The 25,694-nt window shown below is 35.4% G+C and overlaps 1 protein-coding gene across 2 annotated transcripts in view; it reads left to right on the top strand.

Moving 5' to 3' along the window:
• Nucleotides 1–533: 533 nt before the first annotated feature.
• The window catches only part of LOC128551282 (adenomatous polyposis coli protein-like), a 77,191-nt gene continuing 52,030 nt past the window's right edge, over nucleotides 534–25,694 (top strand). The window contains exons 1-4 of one of the 2 annotated variants that reach the window (XM_053532057.1): nucleotides 534–559; nucleotides 13,615–13,667; nucleotides 17,413–17,865; nucleotides 21,139–21,248. In XM_053532057.1, coding sequence (XP_053388032.1) covers nucleotides 17,450–17,865; nucleotides 21,139–21,248 — 526 coding nt within the window. In that variant the 5' untranslated portion in view covers nucleotides 534–559; nucleotides 13,615–13,667; nucleotides 17,413–17,449. Of the gene's footprint in view, nucleotides 560–608; nucleotides 698–13,614; nucleotides 13,668–17,412; nucleotides 17,866–21,138; nucleotides 21,249–25,694 lie in introns of those variants that run through there. The other variant, XM_053532058.1, reaches the window with a different exon arrangement.

Here is a 25,694-nt window from a genome sequence, read left to right as displayed (position 1 = left end):
TGGCAAACAGTGCAGATTGAACACCGCAAAACAGATCATGTGATCAGGGTCTCCGCTGTTTCCATAAATGAATTTTAGTCACCACAATGAAAAAAAAAAAGAATAATTATACCAAACACCCTTTTCATTTGAAATGGTTCGGGGTAGTAGAGTCATGTGTAGACATAAGAGGATTAATATAAGTTGTATCTTGCTTCTGAAATAATTTAAAGTATAAATTAACAAAAAATAGAAATTTCTAGTCTGTTAAACATTATGGGCTGAACATTTATTCCAAGTGTTACTTGATACATATATAGGTAACGTTCTCCATCATTTTCAGATAAAGCGTTCAGACTACAATTGTTACTCGTGTCACTCAGGTGAACTCGGATGATCTAGCCAGAGTTACACGGGTTTGTATGCCGAATGCGCCCTGAGTAATACAGAATGATGGATGCGAGGTGTGCGTACCCGGCGTCTTCCGTGCGGATAGCTCATTTTCAAGTTAACAACCAATGAAATTTGACGATTTGTAATTACGTCACGTTATGCAAATGGCGGACATCACAAACAAAAGGTATTTGTATTGAATTAAATATTGTTGTCATTTGAAATTGAATGACTTAAAGAAAGAACTATCTTTACAGAATAAAACAGATTTATCGAAACGAACTTTGGAATATTGTTTAGTGTTTGATCATCAATGATACTAAAGGTAACTTACAGAAAACTTGCCTGCCTTTGTTTCAGTGAAGTGGGTGGAGTATACTATCAGTTTGCATATTTTTATTTGTAACTGCAGTAGGTTATTTGAGAAGAGTACTACAGCCAAAGTTCAGCTCTTCTCAGCTTATATAAGCAAGGAATCATTATGATGATGGACAAAACTCGAGTACAATTTGACAAAGAGTCCAAGAAAATTTATTTTCAGCAGTGCTAGAAAATTTGTAATTGCACAAGATACCACTTCATAGGATGAAACCGTTGATTAGTATATGATTAGTCAAACAGACCTGAAATGCTCAATGTTTTAACCTTTTAGTTTGCTTTATGACAAGAAGTCCAACTAATATGACGCCATCCTAGGAAATATTGAGACAGTTTTTTTCATAACGGCAGTATCCTCACTCGCGTCAAACACTCAAAAGACCAAAATAGTTGAAGCAATTTGTCAACGCTTTACATACTATAGATTTAACAGGGCTTCCCAGTGTTAGACACTGACTAGTAACTTCTAGTCTGACATTTGTAAGCTTGGAGTCCAGCTGAAATTCAATGAGTCCAAAATAATATAACAACTATTTTCGTAAATTCCGTCCACATGGGCATTTCTTAATAGCTTACATAAACGGTCAAAGATTGATTTATTTAGCTGCAACAGAGAAAGACCAGCAACTGACTCCTGTAATTTGGTATGCTTCTTGACCTGTTCTCTTTTTACATTATCTAAGTGCCCCTGGGAGGTGTTGTGCCTTTTGATTGCCTTAACTCTAAGATTGGAGCAGCCAGTGACAAAACTTCCAAATTTATCGTTCTTGGTACACACATTGCATTTCATTTCTTGTTTATTATTGTCAAATGTCAACCATGTATAATTTTTCTCCCATGATGACTGAAATGTCCGTTCCCTCTTACTTTCATACTCTTTTTGCTTTTCCTTTTCAGTGATTTTCTGCTTTTTTGGCTGGGGTGGCGTGTACCCGGTTAAAAAACACTCCATGGCTTGTAAAATGTAGTATTTGACAGCGTTATATTTATTGACACTTTGACCTCTGTTTACATTTGCAAGTTGTACGACGCGTACTATTTTACAATTACACCGGTAATGTGGACTGGTTATTTTTAGAATTGTTGGTTTTTAATAAGCGTCTGGGCGATTTCAAGTAGAAACTGTACGACAGTCATCTGTAAGTTTATTTGACCATCACTGAGGGAGATGCGCTCGACGATTACCATATAGATCGATATACATTTGACTATCTGTAGACACGCCTTCCACCGTTCACAGGGTGTCAAATAATACTTACCCGGGAGATGCGCGCGACAATTACCATATCGATCGATCTGTAGACACGCCTTCCACCGTTCGCGGAGTGTCAAATAATACTTATTTTATATCAGGAAACAATGTTTTTGGAATATATATTTTTGGCTACTCATAATTTTAAGGAGTCCGTCGGACTGCCAGATCTCAAAATCTTGGAGTCCGAGGCAGATTTAAGGAGTCTCGGACTCCCGTTAGTGTCGAACGCTGCTTCCATTAACCGACGTCCCGGCGTAAAATACGTCAGCAATTATGATCCGCACGCCAATACACAATGTCAGAGGTGTACATTTAGGACTTCCAGTATTTACAAAGGACAACAAAATCAATACACCGTGACGTAAGTTCAATGGAATGACATGATTAGCTCTGCCCCATAACTAATCAAAGTGATTTAACTCTTGATTGACAGCCTCGTAAAAACTGCCGGCATTGTTTGAAGTGTAAGACTAGTGTGAAAGCATCGTGTTTGATAGAGACCGTCTGTAAATGTAAACCGTTATCCAGATCAGTTGATTATGTTTAGAAGGTGCTAATTGCCAACAATAAAACATTACATGCATTTGGCTCGGATTAAGTTGATGAAACAAGCTCACAAGTAGGATGAATTTCGAAAGCAAAAGTAAGTTAAAAATGTCCGTTCACGGGTATAATTACACCCGATGTCATATGCATATTTCCAAAATTACTTAAAAAACTGACTTTCAGTGCAGTTTTTAATGATAGGTAGCATCATTATTTGAGGAACTATCACTGATTTTGCTTAGTTTGCCAAGTAAACTGAGCAAAAACTACTTTCCGATGACATTCTGAAAGTGTACCAGTATCCGGATAGTACATTTTGGATACATTTTTATAGAGTGTTATAGCACTGTTCTGTTACTAAAAATGAAATGAAATATTGAAGAAAAACTTAATCAAAATAACATGAATTTTAATAAATATTAGTTTACAATATGAGACTATATGACCTGAAACTGACATTTTTTTATGCTGTAACATGATCTTGGGTTTATTGTTTTAATTCTTAGGCAAAGGTCTACGTATTACTGAATAAAAAAAAAAGTCAATTATGTGTTGGGACAGGACTCCTGTATTTTGGAAAAGGACCCTTCAAAATTTGGGCCCAAGCCTTGAAGGGTTCTGGCAGGGGTTCCATTTGACCCGGGAGATTTTCAAAAGACGCTCTAAGGACCCGGCATGATAATTGCCTGTGCGTCACTCAGGACCTGGAGGCATTTTCCTTTGATAATCCTTCCTCTTATCATTCATTTCCTACAGTAAAGCTATGTCCACGATAAACACGTGTATTCAAAATAAACACTCGCCGTCATGCCCTCCAGCCTTTGATCTTCTGCTAATTCCCGCCCTTTATCCTGTGGACATGCCTGGCTGATATTTCTTTATCAGCAAGTTACGTCACGGCGAGTGCACATAGGTAATGAGAATCAATGAAGTGTTAAGATTAATTGATAAAGCGTATTGATTGTGTACTGTCAAAAAGGCGCCAATTATTAAATCATCTGTATTAAAGCGACCAGCTGATTACCGAGCATGTGAAAAGTGCCCTGCAAGATTTCTCCATGCAAACTTTTAATTAGACCATTGTTTAGTGATCGTACCTTAATTTCAACAAGAAAATCCACAAATTTTAATGAATTTTGAAAGCAAAAATAAGTTTAGAATGTCCGTTCACGATTCTAATTGCTTCCGATGACATACTGCAATTTTTCCAAAATTCACTAAAAAAACTGACTTTCAATGCAATTTTTAATGAAAAGTAGCATCATTATTTGAGTAACTATCTCTGGTTTACCGTAGTGGACCAAGTTAACTGAGCAAAATCAACATTTGAGACGACATTCCGAAAGTGTACCAGTATCCGGATAGTACGTTTTGGATACATTTTTACAGTGTTTTAGCACTTTTCTATTAAGAAATAAAAAATATTGAAAAAAAAAACTCATAAAATTAATACGAATTTTGATAAATATTAATTTACAATATGAGGTTATATGACCTGAAACAGACACTTATTATGCTGTAACATGTTCTTGGTTTTAGCTATTAATTACCTAGTATTACTATATAAGAAAATATAGTCAATTGTATTGAAGTATTGGGACAGGACTCTTGTATTTTGAAAAAGGACCCTTCAAAATTTGGACCCAAGGGTCCTGGGACTCTTGGGTTTTCAGGTCTAGTGGAACCCCTGGTTCTGGGACTCTTGGGTTTTTGGGTCTAGTGGAACCCCTGGATAATTAATTTACCAATGAATAATTAAAATTGCTTTCGCATACAAAATGGCAGATGGAGAACGCGTCACTTCCGGTAAACAAGATCTCATTCAGTTGTCATTTTTTTGGCGAGATTTGCTCCATAATTATGCCGTTCAAGTTGCCGATTTATTTATTTTTATAGCTCTTTATTTAAACCTATGAATGTACTGTACACGTTTAACGTTTACCTTGTATACACGACAATATGCGCAAGGAATAAAAGCAATAACTTTACGTGACTGTGTACAGTGATTCATCCTCCATTATTTTGCTCTTTCAAAGTTTTGATGTTTAGATTGCCAGTCACAAATATAAAACAAACTGAACGTCCAATTATTTTGACTATACGACAAGCTGTCATATTTTAACTACTGTTGCTTTCCGGGATGAGAATTTTCCGTGACTGGATTTCCGTGGTTTTTACGAGGCCCAGGACCATTTCTGAGATCAGTGTAAATCAGAGAAGAAAATTTGAGGGGGGTATCATTGGCCGCTGTGCGATAGCGAAGGGAAACAACTTGTCTGCGTTTCAACAATGTTTAATGTTATTTCTAGAGCTCAAAAAGGGCAGGGTGCTATCCGAAAGTGGCAGAGTGCTTTTTTAGACATTAAAGTTACTGTAGCAGTAGTTGCATTTCTAGATGTCTTTCGTTATGTATTCAATTTGTCTTTATTGTACACTAAAAATAAATGTCCCAGAATAAAGTGGTAAATAATATCTTCCCAAAACCAGTAACAGAGTTATCAAAGGGTTTTTACTAACGTACTTTATATTGTTGATTAAACCATTCAAACCTTTCTCTTAAAAAATGTCACCAAGAATGTCAACTTATTCATATGAATATGAAATAGTTGAGGGCCTTAGGTTAAGGCCCTTAATATAAGCTTAAGCTTGAAACCAAAATCATATTGAAAACAACATTGTAAAAAAGATCGGTTTCAGGTCACATTGTAAACTAATAATTATCAAAAGCCATGTTTTATTGATGAGGTCTTCATTAACAGAAAAGTGCTAGATCTATAACAGTCTGTAAAAAACATACATATCCAAAATATACTATCCTGATATCCTGAAAGTAGTTTTTACTCAGTTTACTTGACCCACTAGGGAAAACCAGAGACATTTCCTCAAATTTTGATCATGTTTCTTATCATAAAAAAGTTCACTGACAGTCAGATTTTTGAAGGAATTATGGAAATATTGCATACGACATTGTTTGTAATGATTAAGACTCATGAACGGACATTCTAAACTTACTTTTGCTTTCGATATTCATTAAAATTTGTGCATTTTCTAGTTGAAATTACAGAAGTATCAAACTGCATTGATATTATACTTATTATTATACTAATCAATGCTCTAATTAAAATTTTGCACATAGAAATCTTACAATGCACTTTTCACCTGCTCGGTAATCAGCTGGTTGCTTTTGAACGCCTTTTTGACATTACGCAGGATCTATTCCCTTGATCAGTTAGTGTTAACATTTCATTGATTCTCATTACCTGTGTGCACTTGCCGTGACGTAATTTGCTGATTAAAAAATCGGTGATGCATGTCAACAGGGAAAATGGCGGGATTTAGCAGAAGATCAAATGCATGAGGGCGCATTTTAAAGGCAGCGCAGCAGCAGTAAAAAAGGGCAGGATGGGGTCCCCCGTTGCATCTGTCTAGAAATAACAGTAATGTTGCAAACCAGTTAAACATTTTACAGAAGTGAAAATTACCACCATTTAATAGAATTCTGTATGTGGAGAAAAATAAATAAACAATCTGCCAAAATGTCGTACAAAACATTGATAAAGTGTGATGAAGTATGTTTGCGAGAATGGAAGCAAAGTTTGGCCTTCCAAATGCTTCAATTTCTTCTTCAGTATCATTTTGACACTTCGCGAAAATGGGTGATTTTTGCCTGGTAATCATTAACACCAGACGGTCTAAGGAGATAAAAGCGAAATTCAAGCGCCCAATAAACGTGATATGATCGGCAAATCCACATTGCAGCGAAAAGTCGCAATTCCGGCAAAAGATCCACAACAGCGTAGATGCAATTTTTAATCGCATTTGAGCAAAACTTAATAAGCTTTGCATAATATGCGATTTTCTCCAAAAACACACGAGAATATCGCAAAATCGCGACCAAGAGTGATCCCTGAAACGGTCAGTAAAACCTTCACTTGTGTACAGTGTTTTATCATGGGTATGATATGAGGATGTGTTTAATTTGTAATCAGCATTTGCTGATCTTACCCAATCCTGAGAGGTTATGGTGGTTGTCTGTTTCTCAGCACTTGTTTTATTGACAAAGCCGAAGCTAGACGCAGCTTTTGGTTGTCAGCAGCATACTTTTCAGTGAATTTCTTTGGATAATATTTACTTATAATCGCTTGGTATATTTTCATTTCTGGTGAAAATTGGCGAGCTTGATTAAATGAGATCTTGTACAGGCGCGGTTATTCAATTAACGCAGGAACAGCACTAACTCGATTAAATATAAGGAATAAGAATCAAAACGGAAACTTTTCGAGCTAGTATTGGAAACCTGAAAATTGAGACTACCACAAAGTTGTATTTTTTGTCAGATTTTTTAGGAAATTTAAACCTCAGAATTGGGAAAATAAGCAATTTGGGATAAGGCCCAAAGGGGTAAGTTCACTAACCGTACTATTTTGCCCTGTAATTCCAAATATTAAATACTTAAAAAATATCATTTAAGTCTTTTTTCAAATAGACTAACCTTAGAGCTTCTCAAAAACATCAATAGATCAGTTCTATCCTCAGTATGTGAATATTTACATCGCCTCAGTCCAACCCTAGTTTCGCAAAAAAACCTGAATTTTCGCTATTTTTCATTGTTCAGGCGAATAATTCAGTATCAGCACATCCGTGTACCAAAAAAATATTTGTATCCGTGAAAGGTTACTTAAATACCAACAAAATGGTGTATGTATAAGTTTGGTACACAAATGCACTGATGCTGACATTTGATAAAATACGTTTCCAGGTGGAGCAGAAAAATGAAATGTTCGTTTACCGGTGAAACAATCGTCATCACATGCCTGTTAGTGTAATATAACGTAAACATCCTTTCTTCTTAAAAGTTGAACACATAAATATAATATTAAGAACTCAAATGAAAAATATTGTAAGAGCCTGTCACGGACGTAGATCTACATACACGATATAAATATAAGCTTTTAAGCATGCATTGTCGTTTGGTTTTAGAGCATTTTGCTTACAATAACATGAAAGTTTTAACACAGTAATGTTTCTGGTGACGCGAAAATATAACGTTAATACTTAATTTTCTATAAGCACGTGGTCATTACCGAAGGAGCATCATTGAAGGCACATGCAGTTTTCCCGCCAAAATACAAAGAAGAAACGTCTGCTTCCAGTTCTATCAAGAAGGCCCGATATTTACGCATATTCATTCTTTTATTATTCACGTTTCCATCTTAACGTTCACATATATATGTAGATGTGTTCATCCAAACATTAGGAAAATCTTCCGAACAATGTACGAAAATGTATATATCGATCTAGCAGTTTCTACTGAAATATGGTTTCGGAAGAATCATGTCGAGTTATAAAACATACAGGTATCATGCCCCGACGCCGATAAGGCTTGTCATTTCTTTGGACATGATTTATGGAAATTTTGTCAACCGGTTTTAGAATAATGATTTCACACAGAACATGTTTTAGTAAACTTGTTTTAAAGGCACTGACCTCCAGATCGTATGACAACAAAAAAGAAAAAAATAGATATCAGAAAACTATTGCTATATTTCTTAAGGTTTTAAAACTTAGATACAACAGAATATGTTATAAAAAACACCTAAGAATTAGTTGATTTTGCGATTTTTTCCCGTTCAAAATATCGGTACACTGTAGGTAAACTGCCTTTATATTTATTTAACAACCGTTACGCGCATATTTCTCAGTGGTGTATTGATCAGGGACCACAGGAAAATTTTTATTGCCGCGGCGGCCCGGGTTTGATTCCCAACTCGAACATGTTTTTTTTTTCTCTCTCTCTCTCTCTTGATTTGCATTTTAAGACAGATTAGAAACAAATCTGGTGTACTAATGTTCAAAATATGACCAAACGTTAAGCGAAAATCTGGAGGTCAGTGCCTTTAAATGGCTAAACGCTCACACATCTGGAAACCTTGAAGGCTTGAGGTTTGCAAAATATTTTGAACCTTTCATATTTAACAGTAAGGTGAGAAATGAATTACATTACAGTCATTAGTTGGTATGGATTAGCTTAACCTTTAGCATGATGGCGGCACTGTTGGCTATTCAGTCAGTATCTTTTAGGTAAACACCCTTTTTAACAGTAACTGTTACTGGTACTGTCCAAGTTGAAAGATGGACAAGTTCATTATATAGAAATTTAGCAAATTATCAGCTGTAAATTTCTGAAGACATTTAAACTAACTCATTATGCGTGTTCCTCGGTTTGGGCATAATTATGTTCTCCGTGACTATTTGATAAATGACATTGAGTCTGAAATCATTAGTCCTCCACCTCTGATTCATGTGGGGAAGTTGACAGTCACTTGCGGAGAACAGGTTTGTACTGGTACAGAATCCAGGAACACTGGTTAGGTTAACTGCCTGCCGTTACATGACTGAAATACTGTTGAAAAATGGCGTTAAACCCAAAACAAACAAACAAACATTATGAGTGTCTTAATATACAAAATGACTGTTTTTTAGCAGGTAATATATTTTGTTCTTAACAACTCGGGGTTGAAATCTTTACATATGATCCCCGATTATGCATCCACTGAACCCCTAAAATTGAAGAGAGATGTAAAACTTTGACGTATAGATTCCATTTTAGTACATGTACCTTGGATATGCTACCTAGTTAAACCAAAACGGTATATACATACAATCATGTTGTACATCCCTTGCGAAAATGCAGTTGAAAATCCATGGAATTCTTTGAAAATTCATTGGAAATCATTGCAGTAAAGTTCAAGGAATTTCTAAGAATTCTTTGCAAAAGTTTGGAAAGGTCTGATGGAAAAACATTGGAAAACATTGCTGGTATTGGCACAAAATTCCAATGAATTCCTATGAATTCCAATGAAATTTGTTATGAAAATCCAAACAATTTCAAAGAATTGCAACCTAGAAAAAGATTGGAAATCTTTGGAATTTCAATAAGGCCTGGCACTGAGGAAAAGATTGCAATTCATTGAAATTTTTACTATTGATAATATTTACTATGGAAAACTTTAGAATACCTTGAAATTCTAAAGAAATTCCAAGAAATCCAAAGAAAAAAAAAGAAATAATATCGTTACAAAATTATTTTAATATAATATTGAGACAGATCTTGGCTTCACAAAACACAAAAAGCATAAAATTCAAAGGGGGAATAACACATATGTCAGCGGCTTTAACATCTGTGGTTAAGAATGATAAAAATTCACTTCGCTTAAACTTAAAAATTAAACTTAAAGATATATCAAATAAAAAAGTTATTTGATAGAAAGTTATGAATACAACACAATCATTTTTGGAGTATTGTAGGCCCAATATAAGGTGGCATCAGAATGTCTCTTTGCTTTTCCAAAACCATCACCAGGGTCAGGACCTTCATTCCAGCCATTTCTGAAAATGATATAACATAAACAAATTACATTAATAATTGCAATTCAAAGATAATATTAGACAATACAATATAACCTGGTATAGTAGTATGTGAAATGAAAACTCTAAAGCCAGTTTAATTTGTAGTTACCATTTAAACATTCTACATGTATCAAAACCATTTAATTAATTTATTTATTGGACACTGAAATGAAAATATTGAGAGCACCGCCTGTGGGTACTATCCCTCATCTGTGTAAGTGCTTGACCAGACAATATGCAAGTTTTTTTTAATCAAACACGCTTAAAATGAAATCTTAGAATTTAGTACTGACAAAAAATTAATGTCATAAAATGTTGGTGTAATGATCAACCTGTCAGTGTGATGTTAACCCCAACAAAATAAATAAATTATCAACCTTTGTAATTTGTATAGTATAAGTGTTTGCAAATTTTAACTTACAATTTAGTTGAAATATTCTGTAATATATGTTTGATGGGATTTCTGTCTGTGATCTCATATCATCCTGTAGCATAGTCACTGAAGCCATCTGATTTCTCTGACTACATCAGTTCATACATACATGTATGTGTTGAAGGCATTACTTCTAATAACTAAATATGTACACTCTTTCATCTGAAAATGTTTAGACTCTGTTGTAAGTCAGAGGTTCAAAGTGATTTTACTATCATTTTAGTACTTATTACAAGAAATAAATAATTGAAAACTGTAATAATAAAGTATTAAATAAACTGTTGCTTCAGAAGCATAATTATCTATCATTCACATATACCTGAAAAAGTTACCTGTAACCAGGTGAAATTTCAATCTACTGAGATGAACTAAGTTCCTGTTTCAGTCTATTTATTCTAGACAACATGTGATTAGCTTTAAAACTTACATTTTACATTAGAAAGTTTGATGTTCAAAATTGTTCTTACCTGATATATCCCTCTAAAAACATTTTAGAGTTTCAAGTTAGCTTTATTCCATTTGCCTCCAACAACATGAACAAAGAACTTCCTGTTTACATTCAAATTTTTGTATTCATGAGCGATTTTCTTTGGTACAATATAGTTATTGAAGGGAATATCTAGAATGTTCTTAAAATATATATGTATATAGTTCATGGGAGTATGTATCCATTTATTTGCTCACAGAATTTGCAAAGATCACAGAAAAAAAAAACAAGCAGAAATATTGGGATTATTTTTTGGGGTACAGGTGTAAAACGGCTTCAGAAGTCTGTATTTTCATTGGTCCTTATTTTGAACAGAATGTCCAGGTGTTATCAGCTATCTCTGTGTGTTAACACATCAGTATACATTGAACAGCAGCATATAAATGACTGTAAAAGCTAGATAATTAATCATTGCCAATCATCAAAGGAATAGACTTATTCAGTTATGATGATGTAACATTATAAGCATGATTTCATTAACAATTTGTTGGACTCATGAAATTCATAACTTTAACATGTCCAAAACATTGTGGAATGATACTTATTTCACTTGGGTATTGATTACATTTTACTCGGACTTTATCATAGACTCCCTGGATAAAATCTCGAAGTTTTAACTAAAATAAAGGTATCAAATCGAAATAATATTTCAATGAAACTTCAATGTTTTGTTGTTTGTAGCATCATTTGGAGCATGTGCAGTGAAAAATCTTGATTTGATTTCTTCAATTGTGTGATATTTATTTCTAAAGTCACTATATGTTCATTGTAAAAATACCTTGTTATACCCAAGTGGAAACTGGCAGGTACTCTAAAATGCAGCTCTCTGATTGGTCAGCTAGAACCCCTAATGTTCTGTGATGTCATGATAAAGTTATGAATAGACTTTTAATGCCTATTATCTGATGCTATTGTTTGAGGTGTTCAACAACCAAGAAACAAATAGCTTATATAATGGGACATAATTTTATTATTTTCAATGATATATCTTATACTGTTACATCAATTAATAAAATGATAGAATTCTAATTTACATCTTTTTAATACACAAAATGAAAACATTGACTTAAATCTTAATTAGTTAGATTGCTTGTTTCATTTCAATTAATTTGGATACCTATATGACCATTAAACTAAGAAAAGTAATTACAGTTGGAAATAAAACTTAAAATTGCTTGTGAAATAATTGCAAAAGTGTGGACTTTCCCTTTTTGAAAGAATTTATTAGCTAAAACTAAAGTCCAAGCTATTCCAATATTTTCCAAATGCTAGAAACTCAGAACACAAAAGTCCAAGGATTTCCAAAGACATTGAAATCTGATTTGAAGGAGCAAAATATAAGTCCAAAGTAATCCATAGTTTTCTGATTTGGAAAACTTTGGATTTGTTTGGATTATTTTTTTCAAAGTTTTCCATAGTATTCCAAAAGTATAATCCAAACAAATCTTAAGATTTTCAATGAATTCTTTGCTGCAATTTAAATTAAAAAATCTTACTAGGAAAACTTTGCATTATCTTAAGAAATCTAAGAAATTCTTTGGAATGAGAAAAACATTAGAATTGGTTTTGCAGGGGATGTGTAAAAAGAACCTTATATTATGCTGTTACTGGCCCCCAAATTTTGCGTTGATGCATACAATGCTGAAGTATTTTTTCTCTCAGCAGGCAGTTTGTAATAGTTCTTTCCCCTAATACAGTGTTAGCTTTTAATACAAAACTCAGTTGTATATGAAATGAAAATGGAGCAGAGAAAAAAGTGAGTAATATTGAGAGAAACATTGATTTTTCCATTTAATAGTAATTAAGAGTTGGTGTCCTTGACGATTTAGATCAATATAGAGGTATATGAGTCATCGGTGACATTACCTTAACGCTGCTAGCTACCATAGCTCTATTACTGGAGCAAGTCTTTGAGTGGTTTCCAATAATATTCTCCTAGCAAAGAAACCATAGAAGGACAGTATATTGCCATAGGGGAAACAAATAAAAAGAAAATGTGAGAGTTAAAATTAATGATTTGCTTGCAGAATTTGCTCAGAGGTCTATATAATACTTAATAGAGATTGAGTTATTCCCAGAAGCGCTCAATGTTTAAGCCATAAGCTAAAATTTTATTTTGTTTTCTCGGATCTTAAAGGTCCGATTGGTTACATTCAGTGAGTTCTACATGTTGGTTTGAGCCCTGGAAGCCATACAGCTGTCTTGCAGAAGGTTGGGATTGGTGGTTCTACCCAGGTTTGTGCTGGAAATATTGCACAGATGGGCATTTTGGGCTTTCAGCCAACATTTTACCTAGAGTCACCATGACCTGAACTTCGGAAGTTTGACATTAAACTCAGCAAAACAAACCTCAACATTTTTTTTTGGTCTAAAAATTCATGCTATGCAAGTAATAAGAATTCATTGGTTTGTCATCATTTACGGTAACCAAACATTAGTTCTGTCTATCAGGATCATTTCCTCACCCCTCCATGTATATATTTGAGAAGAAGTTGTTTTATAGGTACATACATGTATTTAGGAGGTAGATTTCCTATTTATGTAGAAATGCTTAATGTAGCGAATAAAAACCAAACATGCAGTCAATTTACTAATATTCCTTTTTTTGCTACAGTCATTGTATATGTCTGTCTAAGGGAATAATTATTTTGTAAAATGCTTGGGATTTTAACGTTTCGTAAAGAAAATTCTACATTCAAACACTGTCAGTAAATTTTTCGCCTGTCTTTTCAGGTGATGTAGTATTGAAGAACATTAACTGAGATTGCGGAGACATTTTGATACAGGTAAGAGTACACAATTATTTGTTGATACTGGTAAAGGAACACCAAATTATTGATACTGGTTAGGGAACACCAAATTATGTATGGTAGGCAACTGTACACCTCAGAATTTTGGCACACGTAAGCTCCTAACTGTTGATGCTAGTTAGGGAACATGATATTGCATATTGTTGATACTGGCAGGGGAACACCAAATAGTGCATGGCAGGCAGGCAAACATCAAATTGTTAACACAGGTGAGAACAAAAACAAACAAATATATTGCATTGGTAAGAGGTCATTAAATTGTAGAGAAGAGTATGAGCACACCAAATAGATGATGGTGGTACATGTAAAGGCATATTAAAATAAGCGCTTCAGGCAACCACACATCAAATTGTAGATTGGATTTAATAATGACACCTCAGATTGCTAATTCTGGTAACTTTGGTAACGGAACATTCAATTGTTGACTCTTCTCACAACACCTCTCATTGCTAATATTTGTAACTTTGGTAAGCCATATGAAGGGAATATCACATTGTTGACATGAGTGAGAACACATCAGATTGCTAATACTGGTACATTTTGTATTAACTTTGATGACGTAACGTCAAATTGTTGACTCGGCTCGGAACACGTTTTATTGCTAAATATTTGGAACTTTGGTAAGCCTTAAGGGAACATCAAATAGTTGACATAGGTGAGAACACTTCAGATTGCTAATACTGGTAACTTTGATAAGGTAACATCCCATTGAGCATATACATGAACTTGTAAATGATTAATACTGTTGTTAAAGTAATGTCAGTCAGGTGACTAATTGTATCATGGTTGTCACTGGCTGTACTATGTGCATGATAAAATTTGAAGTAAAATAAAATGACATAATAAAATTACAATCAAAGTAACAAAAAAAATATTTTTATAGAAAGAGGACATAGCGGATTTTGACAATATTATTGCATATGTGACAAACATTTTCTCTTGGGTTCTGCTGTTGGAAGAGCTTGCAGATATTGGATTATTCCCAGTACTGTGTGAGAGAGAAGACAATCTATGGAATGACTCATCAGTGCCTTTTCTTCCAATAAAGGTTTAGCGGAAGATCTACTGACTGCTTTTAGTAAAATGGCATTATAATCTGTCATTTGACAGACCACAGCCTTTTTACCTTCCCTGACAACATCTAGTGTTTAGTTGACTTTCAGATCTAAAATTTGAACATTAAATCCCAAAATGATGAGAAATAGGCCAGCATTATTTCTGTAATAGTGTTATGTAATTCTAAAAAATAAACAAATCAACTTTGCCACTGTAGTTAAAAATCCCTCTCTTGGAGTGTAGAATCCTTTCATGAAAAGAAGCCATTAAGCTGGCTAGAGGAAGGTCAAAGGTCAATGGTTCTGCCAAGGTACCCAGAAGCTTTGAATAAGTTTCTGCTTGAATTGGAAGGGCACTTGGGATCTTCCTCAGCCACTATATAAGAACTAAAACATGAACATAATTATTTATTATTATTATTATTACAGAGTTATGTCAGAATGATGTTTGTTCCAACAGGGAAAAAACAACATCAGCATATTTTACACAGTCAATTTGTGTCAACTAAAAAGTTTAAAGGTGAAGTTGATTTCAGTCATTGTCAGAAATATTACCTTTTCTTCCAAATTTTTTTAACTATAATCCAGATGAAGACCAGTTGTTATATAGATCACGTCATGAACAGCTGCATTGGAAGTATATTTTTGATTTTTTTAAATGAGCCGCGCCATGAGAAAACCAACATAGTGCATTTGCAACCAGCATGGATCCAGACCAGCCTGCGCATCTATGCAGTCTGGTCAGGATCCATGCTGTTCGCTTTCAAAGCCTATTGCAATTAGAGAAACTGTTAGCGAATAGCATCTATCCTGACCTGACTGTGCAGATGCGCAGGCTGGTCTGGATCCATGCTGGTCGCAAGTGCACTATGTTGGTTTTCTCATGGCATGGCTCAAATTATTCTTATGTTAGTCATTAACTAAGATTACTGTTACAGTAAGAGTTCGGATGGGTAATGAAGTTACAAAATAGATCATATGAGAAATGAGCTTTGTCCTGTTTGTGCAGCACTTCCGCAATATATTAGATGTCAAATCATGTTTCCTTTAATAATATGTACTATATTCAGCAGTAATCTTCAAGTACTTGGTAGTTATAATAGAATATTTCTGAGGTATTATAGTCTCAATTTGTGATGTTTGTTCTTAAGTATAACATTGTCATTATTTGACTCGTGCATAAACCAGATTTTAGATTTTGCACGTGAAATCCTTGCTGTAGTGTATGAAGCAACTTTTGGAACTTGGTTTTCAAACAACTGCCTTTGTTTCATTGAGATATCTACATTGTATGAAACACTGGAGAAAACAAAACTTTGAATGTAAGACATCAATTGTGGTTGAGTAATTTTCACATGGGAATGAAATGCATTGATTGCTTGAAAGCATTGTTAACACTTAAGATATTCTATGTTTCATTTGTGAATTGCCCTTGTACCTGCATTCTTTTCTTTGTTTGAATCTTTTATATTCAAGACCTGTTTCACTTATTAAATATTAATGAACGCCATTGTTATACCTGTCTTTGAGTGTGTTAATTTTCATGGATTTGAAGAAAAATACAGCCATGTTATTGGAATTGATCTGTAACACTGCCATTGATTATGAGTGTGTTTGCTTTTGTTTACCGGCTGCCAGTTCTCGGAGTGTTTCCAATTACTTGGATTAAATTTTAACGACTGTAGGTATATTCTTTACTGTAATGAAATTGTTTTGACGGATTGAAACTTAATTTTTATTTTGATTGAATTAATTACGTACCTATTAAAGAGGGGGTAGGTATGTTTTAATGAAAAATTGATGAAGGTTTGATAGTGTTCCAATTACCTTGAGGGGACTTACGAAATTTGTTGGCAGTTTAGTGAGTCGTTCAGTACGAGCTTTCTGTAGTGTCTGATTAACAAACTTTGTCAGGGGACATGGGAAGTGGTGGTGAGGGGGGTGCGTTAAATGGTGTGTTTGGGTGGGGAGCAATAAATCATATTAGTTGCAAGAGAGAATTATTTAATACAGTAAAAAGACAGTTTCAGTGACTTTATTACCTTATTTTCTAAAATAAATGCTGTTTTCATTCCATTGTCCCAATGAAAATCATAAAATTATTGGTGCCGAAAGTAACCTTTTATTATTGCTGCAGCAGATGATACTCGGGAGTATGCTTATGGCATTTTATGTCCTCATCTGCGGTACTAGAAATATAATATTTTGTTGTGTCTGTTTATATTGCAATTTTGTGGAAAACACATTTTTACTTTGTGTAGGAATTCTCTTTTCATAGCTTGTTATACTTCTGAAGATAATTTTATGCTGCTAATTAATCCTAATTATTACATGACTCATTTCTGGTCTATAATAATATTGTGCTTTATGACCAGTCTACATCCAAAACCATGTTTGCTGCCTTGAAAAATAAATCTGTGAAAATTTATTTCTGATGTCATGTTATAAAAGCACTTACTGAATGGATTATTGGTCTACAATACTAGTGCTTTCTAATTTGTTGTGCTTATTAATATAAATCAAACATTTTGAGTATTATGCAATCTACATTAAGCAAAAACCTTGACTTAAATGTTGAAATTGTTCTCACCTAATTTTTGTAACAAGAAATTTGAAGTAAAGCAGCTGCACTTTTAAAAAAATCATGGTGTTCACTCATTTTCCAGGATGCGATTGTGGTGGTTTCCATGGTAACTGGAAGACATGTCCTCGTATGATGACCTTCTTAGACAGGTAGAATCACTGCGCCAGGTCAACTCGAGTCTTCAGCGTGAAATCCAGGACAACAATGCCCAGTTGTCCAGACTGCAGGAAAACTCCGCCCACTTAGCCCAGTATGCTAGTGGCCCCACCTCTCAGATTCCACGATCTCAGGCAAATGCTGTCACAGTGAATAGACCAACAAATATCCACTCACCAAAAGTTTCACGAGCACAGCCAGGCTTGCCACTCTCAGACAGACAGATAGGAAGTCCACCGTTGCCACGCCCACAGCAAAGCTCCGCCCACAGTGTTCCAATACAATCAGATAGCAACTCCTTTCCAGCGAGACTTCAGGACAATGCTGTCAATCATTTATCAAGACTTCAAGACACTACCTCAGCCACCTGTAGTACAAGGTATACTTTTTGTCTCTTTTTAACCCTTAGCCTGCTGGTGGCAAGTGATTCTGCCTTTGCGACCAGTGCAGACCAAGATCAGCCTGCACATCGGTGCAGTCTGATCATGGTCAGCACTGTTCGCCATTCAGTCAGTATCGTTTTGGTATGCATCCCTTTTAACAGTTAATGGTACGATTCAATTTGAAAAATGGACAAGCTCATTATAGAAATTTAGCAGGGTAAGGGTTAATTATTTACACTAAACAGGTCTTAATGTGGGAGTTGTAATGTGTGCAATTAAAAATGACTGCATATGTTTGGTTTCAGGGCTTTTTAGGATGCCAGTTTTGAAGAATGGAAGGCATTTAGTATTTAAACTGTCCTTCCATCATACTTTCTTTTGTACTCAGCTCTGTCTACAGTTGTCTTCAAATTCAAATGAATCTTGGTATCTCTCATAACATGAAGTGGACATGTTCATATTTTCAGGAAGGACTTTCATATCGGATTATTTTCTCTTGAGTTATGTCCCTATTATGAACATATTAACAATGTAACAAGTACAAACACATTTAAAAAATTCTAGTGTACTGGCACCTCAAACACTACTTCATAGATGAAAAAATCTTGCATTACTTCCATTGAATTGCAGCAGTCTAAAGTAATTTATCATTAAATGTTTTTCTCATTGAATGCAGATTTATTTCAGTAGGTTTTTACAGTTCTAACATATTCACACATCAAAAGCCTTTGAATGTACACTACTGGTACTAATGCTGCGTTTACACTTAGCCACGATGTCCACAATGTTCACGATTTGAGAGAATCGTGGTGAGAGTGGGGGCTCCTGGGATTGAATCGTGATGATCTTTAGGGAACTTGGTGGAATCGTGATGATCGTAAGGATCGTGACAAAATTTTTGACAGTCAAAAAATTTGCCACGATTATCCCAATTTATCTTAAGTCTTGAGAGAGCGTGATAGAACGTGGAAATCGTTGTAGAGCGTAATGCAGCTTAACAGACCTTAACGTAGAGCATCAGACCTTGATGCGCCATCGTATGGCGATCTTGGTGAACTTGGAAACACAATTCTAAGTTCCATTAGATCTTCAGGCATCCTTACATAGTTGACGTTGGAACCAACATTTCGTCTGAGTTCTTTGTTGAAACGTTGAGGGTATTGTCCCAGTTGGTGCCTTCAGTTTCTACTTAACCATAGTCTCATCCAGCAGGTCTTAGGCCTTCTACAGGGTTCCCACGCTACCAGGAAAACTGGAAAAGTCCGTGAATTGACTCCCAGCCGTGAAAATACCGGGAATTTGGCGTAGGTAGCTATGCTTGAATTTTTAAACAGTTATTTTAGGCTTTCGGTCATTTTTGTGTCGATTTTTAAGAAGGCCTGTGAAATTCCGATCATTTTTCGAGAACAATTGTGAAAATCGTGATTAGTGACAAACTTGAATTCAGTGATCAAACAACAACTTGACTGAAAATAATTTAATTGCTAGAAGTGTATCAAAGATTATATAAATAGGTGTAGGTGGCACCAGAGGTGTAGTTTTTATGAAGGAGTTGATTAATTCTTCACAACATGCTAGACAAGTAAATGATTCATAGTTTCCTTGAGAAACAAAACTTCAGGACAGTAAGGAAACAAAATGAAAAAAAGAAAAAAAAAAAGAAAAAAGAAAATTTGCAGAGTGCAGAGCCTGTATTTATTTAATAAGTAGAAATTTTTAAGCAATATCAGGCCATCATGGCCCTCTTGTTCTTATATTTTTACACTGAATCTAGAAAAATTGACGGGAACGTACAACCTGATATGTCGTACAGAGGTCCTTGAAAATCGCAACAAGGTCCTGGAAAAGTCCTTAAATTTCATAGATGAAAAAGTGTGGGAACCCTGCTTCTATTTCTTCTTCTCCTTCCTCTCTTCTTTCATGTCCTGTTCCGTCCCTTGTTGCTGCTGCCGAAGAATTACTAATACAGGCATACACAAAAAATGCAAATTCAGCATTTTATTCAGCTCTTTGATGCATAGCTTGTTCCGCTTTGGAATCTGTGGAGAGAATGAGAGGATTACCCATGCCTCCTATTTATGCTCCGATCGTGCTCAAAATGTGACAATCTTGATCAAATCATAGCCATTAATCGTAGGAGAGCTTAACAAAACTTGATAACGTGAGGGATCTAAACAGAACGTGACAAACCGTGATAGCATATCATGGTAATTGTAAGAGAACTTAAGAGGACGTGATGAAAATCGTAGCAGATCTCAACCAGAATCATGTTTGTTCGTAATAAAACGTTGCAGGTAGTAACAAAACGTACTGAGGGCGTAAGAAAGCGTAGTAATACAAATTTCGTGCAATAAACCGTGGAGCTCTGAGCTTTTCTTTAAATCATGGACATCGTGGCTAAGTGTAAACGCAGCATTACCAGTAACCATTATCATGCTGAACATGATTGATTCTGCCTTTAAGACCAGTGCAGAGCGTGATCAGTCTGCACATTCGTGCAGTCTGATCTTGATCTGCACTGTTTGCCATTCAGTCAGTAACGTTTTGGTATATACCCCTTTTAACAGTTAATGGTATTGTCCAAACTGAAAGATGGACTTGTTCATTATAGAAATTTAGCAGGGTAAGGGTTAACTTCTATTTATATACATTATAATATTATACAAGTCCAACTTAAATGTTCATGTTTGCAAGTTTTTTCCTGGAATGTGCCAAATTAATATTTGGTGGACACTCCTAATTGTGCCCCCCAAAAAATATGCACCAGTAATTCCATTTAAAAAAAAAAGGTCTTAATTTTTGTGTCACAAGAATTGAGTGTTATACAGTAATAATAATCATGAGTATTATGAATACATTGTATCATTCTGTTGCCAATATAAGCAAAAATAAAAACCATAGAGAATATTATTCAATATACAGCAGACATTGGAATAATTCTGCAGTATTCCAGACATTATATTTACATTCATAGCACTTTCTTTCTGGATTTACTGTAAAATCATTTTATTTCATGGGCATGAAATTTCGTGGTTTTTTATCAAGACAGCAATTTCATGGGCATGAAATTTCGCGGTTTTTATCAAGACAGCAATTTCATGGGGATATGAATTTCGTGGATTTCAACTTTTGAACATAAAATGAATGACAGTTTTGCTTGTTCGTTGGGATTAAATTTCGTGGATTGACTCAACTACGAAATCTACAAAAATTAATCCCCCACGAATATTAATGATTTCACAGTTTTCATTGATGAATTTCTGTTACAGCACTGGTAGACCAGTGAATGAACCACAGAGAGATGGAATGGAAACAACTCAGGGTGAAGACTTCAGTTTCAATGAGGACCTTATGGAAGGTGAACACATGGCCACTCTTGGTGAGTAGTACTTAACTTTGTACACAAGCATTAAAAGCTCTCATTATAAGCACAGATTATAGTAATTTCAGGGTTTCAACCAGTGTTTTCCCCATAATAAATTTATGTTTCGTTTGCATGTATTATGGTACAATGTTATATGTTTATCAGCAACAGAAAAGGTCGAACTTCTTTTCATTTTCCAAACATTTCCCTTTGCCAACTCACCAAATACATATTGAAGGTAGTAAAAAATATCTTGTCAGTAAAGTCACTAGCAGTTTCTGCGAAAATGGGTTCTTTCCTGCATTTTTATGCCCCCACTTTTGGAGGGGGGCGGGTGGGTGGCATATAGATTTGCCCTTGTCCGTCCGTCCGTCTATCCTTCCGAGAATTTTGTGACGCGCCTAGCTCCAAAAGTTTTTGACGTAGAGTCACAAAACTTTACAGGAATGTTGGTCAGCATGTGTAGTTGTGCACCTAGGGTTTCATGTCTGGATTAATTCAGTCTTGTATGAGTTATGGCCTCTGACTTTGTAAAAATTGGTCATTTTAGTGTTGTGTCACGCCTAGCTCCAAAAGTATTTGACGTAGAGTCACAAAAATTTACAGGAATGTCAGTCAGCATGTGTAGTTTCGCGCCCGGATTCATTCAGTCATGTAGGAGTTATGGCCCCTGACTTAGTAAAGAATTCGTCATTTTAATGTTGTGTCACATGTAGCTCCAAAAGTATTTGACCTAGAGTCACCAAAATTTTCAGGAATGTTGGTCAGCATGTGCAGTTGTGCACCTGGGGTTTCGCGTCTGGATTCATTCAGTTGTGTAGGAGTTATGGCCCCTGACTTAGTAAAAAATTGGTCATTAGCTCATCTGATTTTTTGAAAAAAAAATGATGAGTTATTGTCATCACTTGAGTGGGCGTCGGCGTTGCCTGGTTAAGTTTTATGTTTAGGTCAGCTTTTCTCCTAAACTATCAAAGCTATTGCTTTGAAACTTGGAATACTTGTTCACCATCATAAGCTGACCCTGTATAGCAAGAAACATAACTCCATCTTGCTTTTTGCAAGATTTATGGCCCCTTTTGTACTTAGAAAATATCAGATTTCTTGGTTAAGTTTTATGTTTAGGTCAACTTTTCTCCTAAACAATCAAAGCTATTGCTTTGAAACTTGGAATACTTGTTCACCATCATAAGCTGACCCTGTACATCAAGAAACATAACTCCATCTTGCTTTTTGCAAGATTTATTGCCCCTTTTGGACTTAGAAAATCAGTTTTCTTGGTTAAGTTTTATGTTTAGGTCAGCTTTTATCCTAAACTATCAAAGCTATTGCTTTAAAACTTGCAACACTTGTTCACCGTCATGAGTTGACCCTGTACAGCAAGAAACATAACTCCATCCTGCCTTTTGCAAGATTTATGGCCCCTTTTGGACTTAGAAAATATCAGATTTCTTGGTTAAGTTTTATAAAGGTCAACTTTTTCTCTTAAACTATCAAAGCTATTGCTTTGAAACTTGCAACACTTGTTCACCATCATAAGCTGACCCTGTACAGCAAGCAACATAACTCCATCCGGCTTTTTGCAATAATTATTGCCCCTTTTGGACTTAGAAAATCATTTTCTTGGTTGAGTATTATGTTTAAGTCAACTTTTCTCATAAACTATCAAAGCTATTGCTTTAAAACTTGCAACAGTTTTTCACCATCATAAGTGGACACTGAACATCAAGAAACATAACTCGGTCCTGCTTTTTGCAAGAATGATGGCCATTTTTAGACTTAGAAAATCATGGGTAGGACAATATTTCTATTACACAAAAAAAGTCAGATAAGCGTCAGCACCCGCAAGGCAGTGCTCTTGTTTTAATTTTGAGTCGCGCGTAGCTCCAAAAGTATTTGACCTAGAGTCACCAAAGTTTACAGGAATGTTGGTCAGCATGTGCAGGTGTCCTTTGTCATGTAGTGGGGGAATCTGTATCCCATGGACACATTTCTAGTTTTTTTCAGGTATAGTCCTTGTTTTTATAAAAAAAACATTAATTTTATATCTTTTTAGCTCAACTATTTAAAAATAGGTAAATATATTGGACTTGCCTGAACGTTGGCCTCTGGATTTGGTTGAGCTTTTGTATGTAAGCTGATAAACTGACTTACATTGCACAGATTCCATAACTATGTTTTGGTTTTTTAGCTCACCTGAAATTTGATCAAGTTGAGCTATTAGTGTAGGTGGATGGTCTGGCGTTCGTCGTTGTGCGTCTAACATCAACATTTTTACTTAATCATCTTCTGCTCTGAAACTACTGAACAGAATTACACTAAACTTGGTCAGTAGCATCTTTGCATAAACCTCAAGTGGTTCACCTTGGCAAAAGTCGCCAGAACTAAAAGTAGAAAAACTTTAAAAGAACTTATTGTTATGAACCACTTGATGGGGGGCGTCAAACTTTGTCTGTAGCATCATTATAAGGTCCACTCCCAATTTTATACTAATGGGGGTGCTTGGCTTCATGAAGGGGCCGCTACATCTAAAGATAATTTAAAAAATAGCTTTTTAGCCCACCATCATCAGATGGTGGGCTATTAAAATCACTCTGCGTCCATGGTCCGTCCGTCCGTCCATCCGTCCGTCCGTCCGTCCGTTAACAATTTCTCGTTATCGCATCTCCTCAGAAACTACTTGGTGGATTTTGACCAAACTTTGTCAGAATGATGTATTGGTACCCTAGTTGTGTCCCCCAGAAAATCAGACTGGTTCAACAATTTATTAGTGAGTTATGGCCCTTTGTTTATTTCTATATTTTACATAGATTTATATAGGGAAAAACTTTGAAAACCTTCTTATCCAAAACCACAGAGCCTAGGGCTTTGATATTTGGTTTGAAGCATCATCTATTGGTCCTCTACCAAGATGATTCAAATTATTTCTCTGGGGTCAAATATGGCCCCGCCCTGGGGGTCACATAGTTTATAATGACTTATATAGGGAAAAACTTTGAATAACCCCTTGTCCAAAACCACAGGGCCTAGGGCTTTGATATTTTGTATGTGACATCATCTAGTGGTCTTCAACTAAGATTGTTCATATTATACCCCTAGGGTCAAATATGGCCCCACCTTGGGGGTCATATGGTTTACATAGACTTACATAAGGAAAAACTTTGAAAATCTTCTTGTCCAAACCACAAAGCCTAAGGCTTTGATACTTGTAATGTAGCATCATGTAGTGGTTCTCTACCAAGTTTGTTCAAATTATCGCCCTAGGGTCAAAAATGGCCCCGCCCCGGGGGTCACATGGTTCATAAAGACTTATATAGGGAAAAGCTTTTAAAATGTTCTTGTCAATAACTACAACATTCAGATTTGGACCACATGTATATTTTTGAGTGGCAAGATGAACCTTGACATGAGTTGACCTTGATTTTGACCTAGTGACCTACTTTCACATTTCTGTAGCTACAACCTTCAAATTTGGACCACATGTATATTTTTGAGTGGCAAGATGAACCTTGACATGAGTTGACCTTGATTTTGACCTAGTGACCTACTTTCACATTTCTGTAGCTACAGCCTTCAAATTTGGACCACATGCATAGTTTTGTGCACTGGAAAAAACTTTGACCTTGATTTTGACCTAGTGACCTACTTTCACATTTTTGAAGGTACAGGCGTCAAATTTGGACCATATGCATAGTTCCGTGTTTCAAAATGAAATTTGACATTGATTTTGACCTAGTGACCTACTTTCACATTTCTCAAGCTACAGCCTTCAAATTTGGACCACATGCATAGTTTTGTGTACCGAAAAAAACTTTGACCTTCACATTGACGTAGTGACCTACTTTCACATTTTTAAGGTACAGGCTTCAAATTTGGACCACATGCATAGTTTTGTATTCCAAAATAAAATTTGACCATGATTTTGACCTAGTGACCTACTTTTACATTTCTCAAGCTACAGGCTTCAAATTTGGACCACTTGCATAGTTTTGTGTACCGAAATGAACTTTGACCTTTACATTGACCTAGTGACCTACTTTCACAATTTTAAGGTACAGGCTTCAAATTTGGACCACATGCATAGTTTTATATTCCGAAATAAAATTTGACCTTGATTTTGACCTAGTGACCTACTTTTACATTTCTCAAGCTATAGCCTTCAAATTTGGACCACATGGATAGTTTTGTATACCGAAATGAACTTTGACCTTTACATTGACCTAGTGACCTACTTTCACATTTTTGAAGGTACTGGCTTCAAATTTGGACCACATGCATAGTTTTATATCTGAAATAGAATTTGACCTTGATTTTGACCTAGTGACCTACTTTCACATTTCTCAAGCCACAGCTTTCGAATTTGGACCACATGCACTGTGTTGTGTACGGAAATGAAATTTGACCTTGAGGTAGTCAGTAAGTCTTGAAATTTGGAACACTCAAAAATGGCACATTGGTGGGCGC

Source organism: Mercenaria mercenaria, chromosome 19 (assembly GCF_021730395.1).
Source record: "Mercenaria mercenaria strain notata chromosome 19, MADL_Memer_1, whole genome shotgun sequence".
Taxonomy (NCBI): domain Eukaryota; kingdom Metazoa; phylum Mollusca; class Bivalvia; order Venerida; family Veneridae; genus Mercenaria; species Mercenaria mercenaria.
The sequence above is the reverse complement of the archived record's forward strand: the minus strand, read 5'-3'. Positions and strand labels throughout refer to the sequence as shown.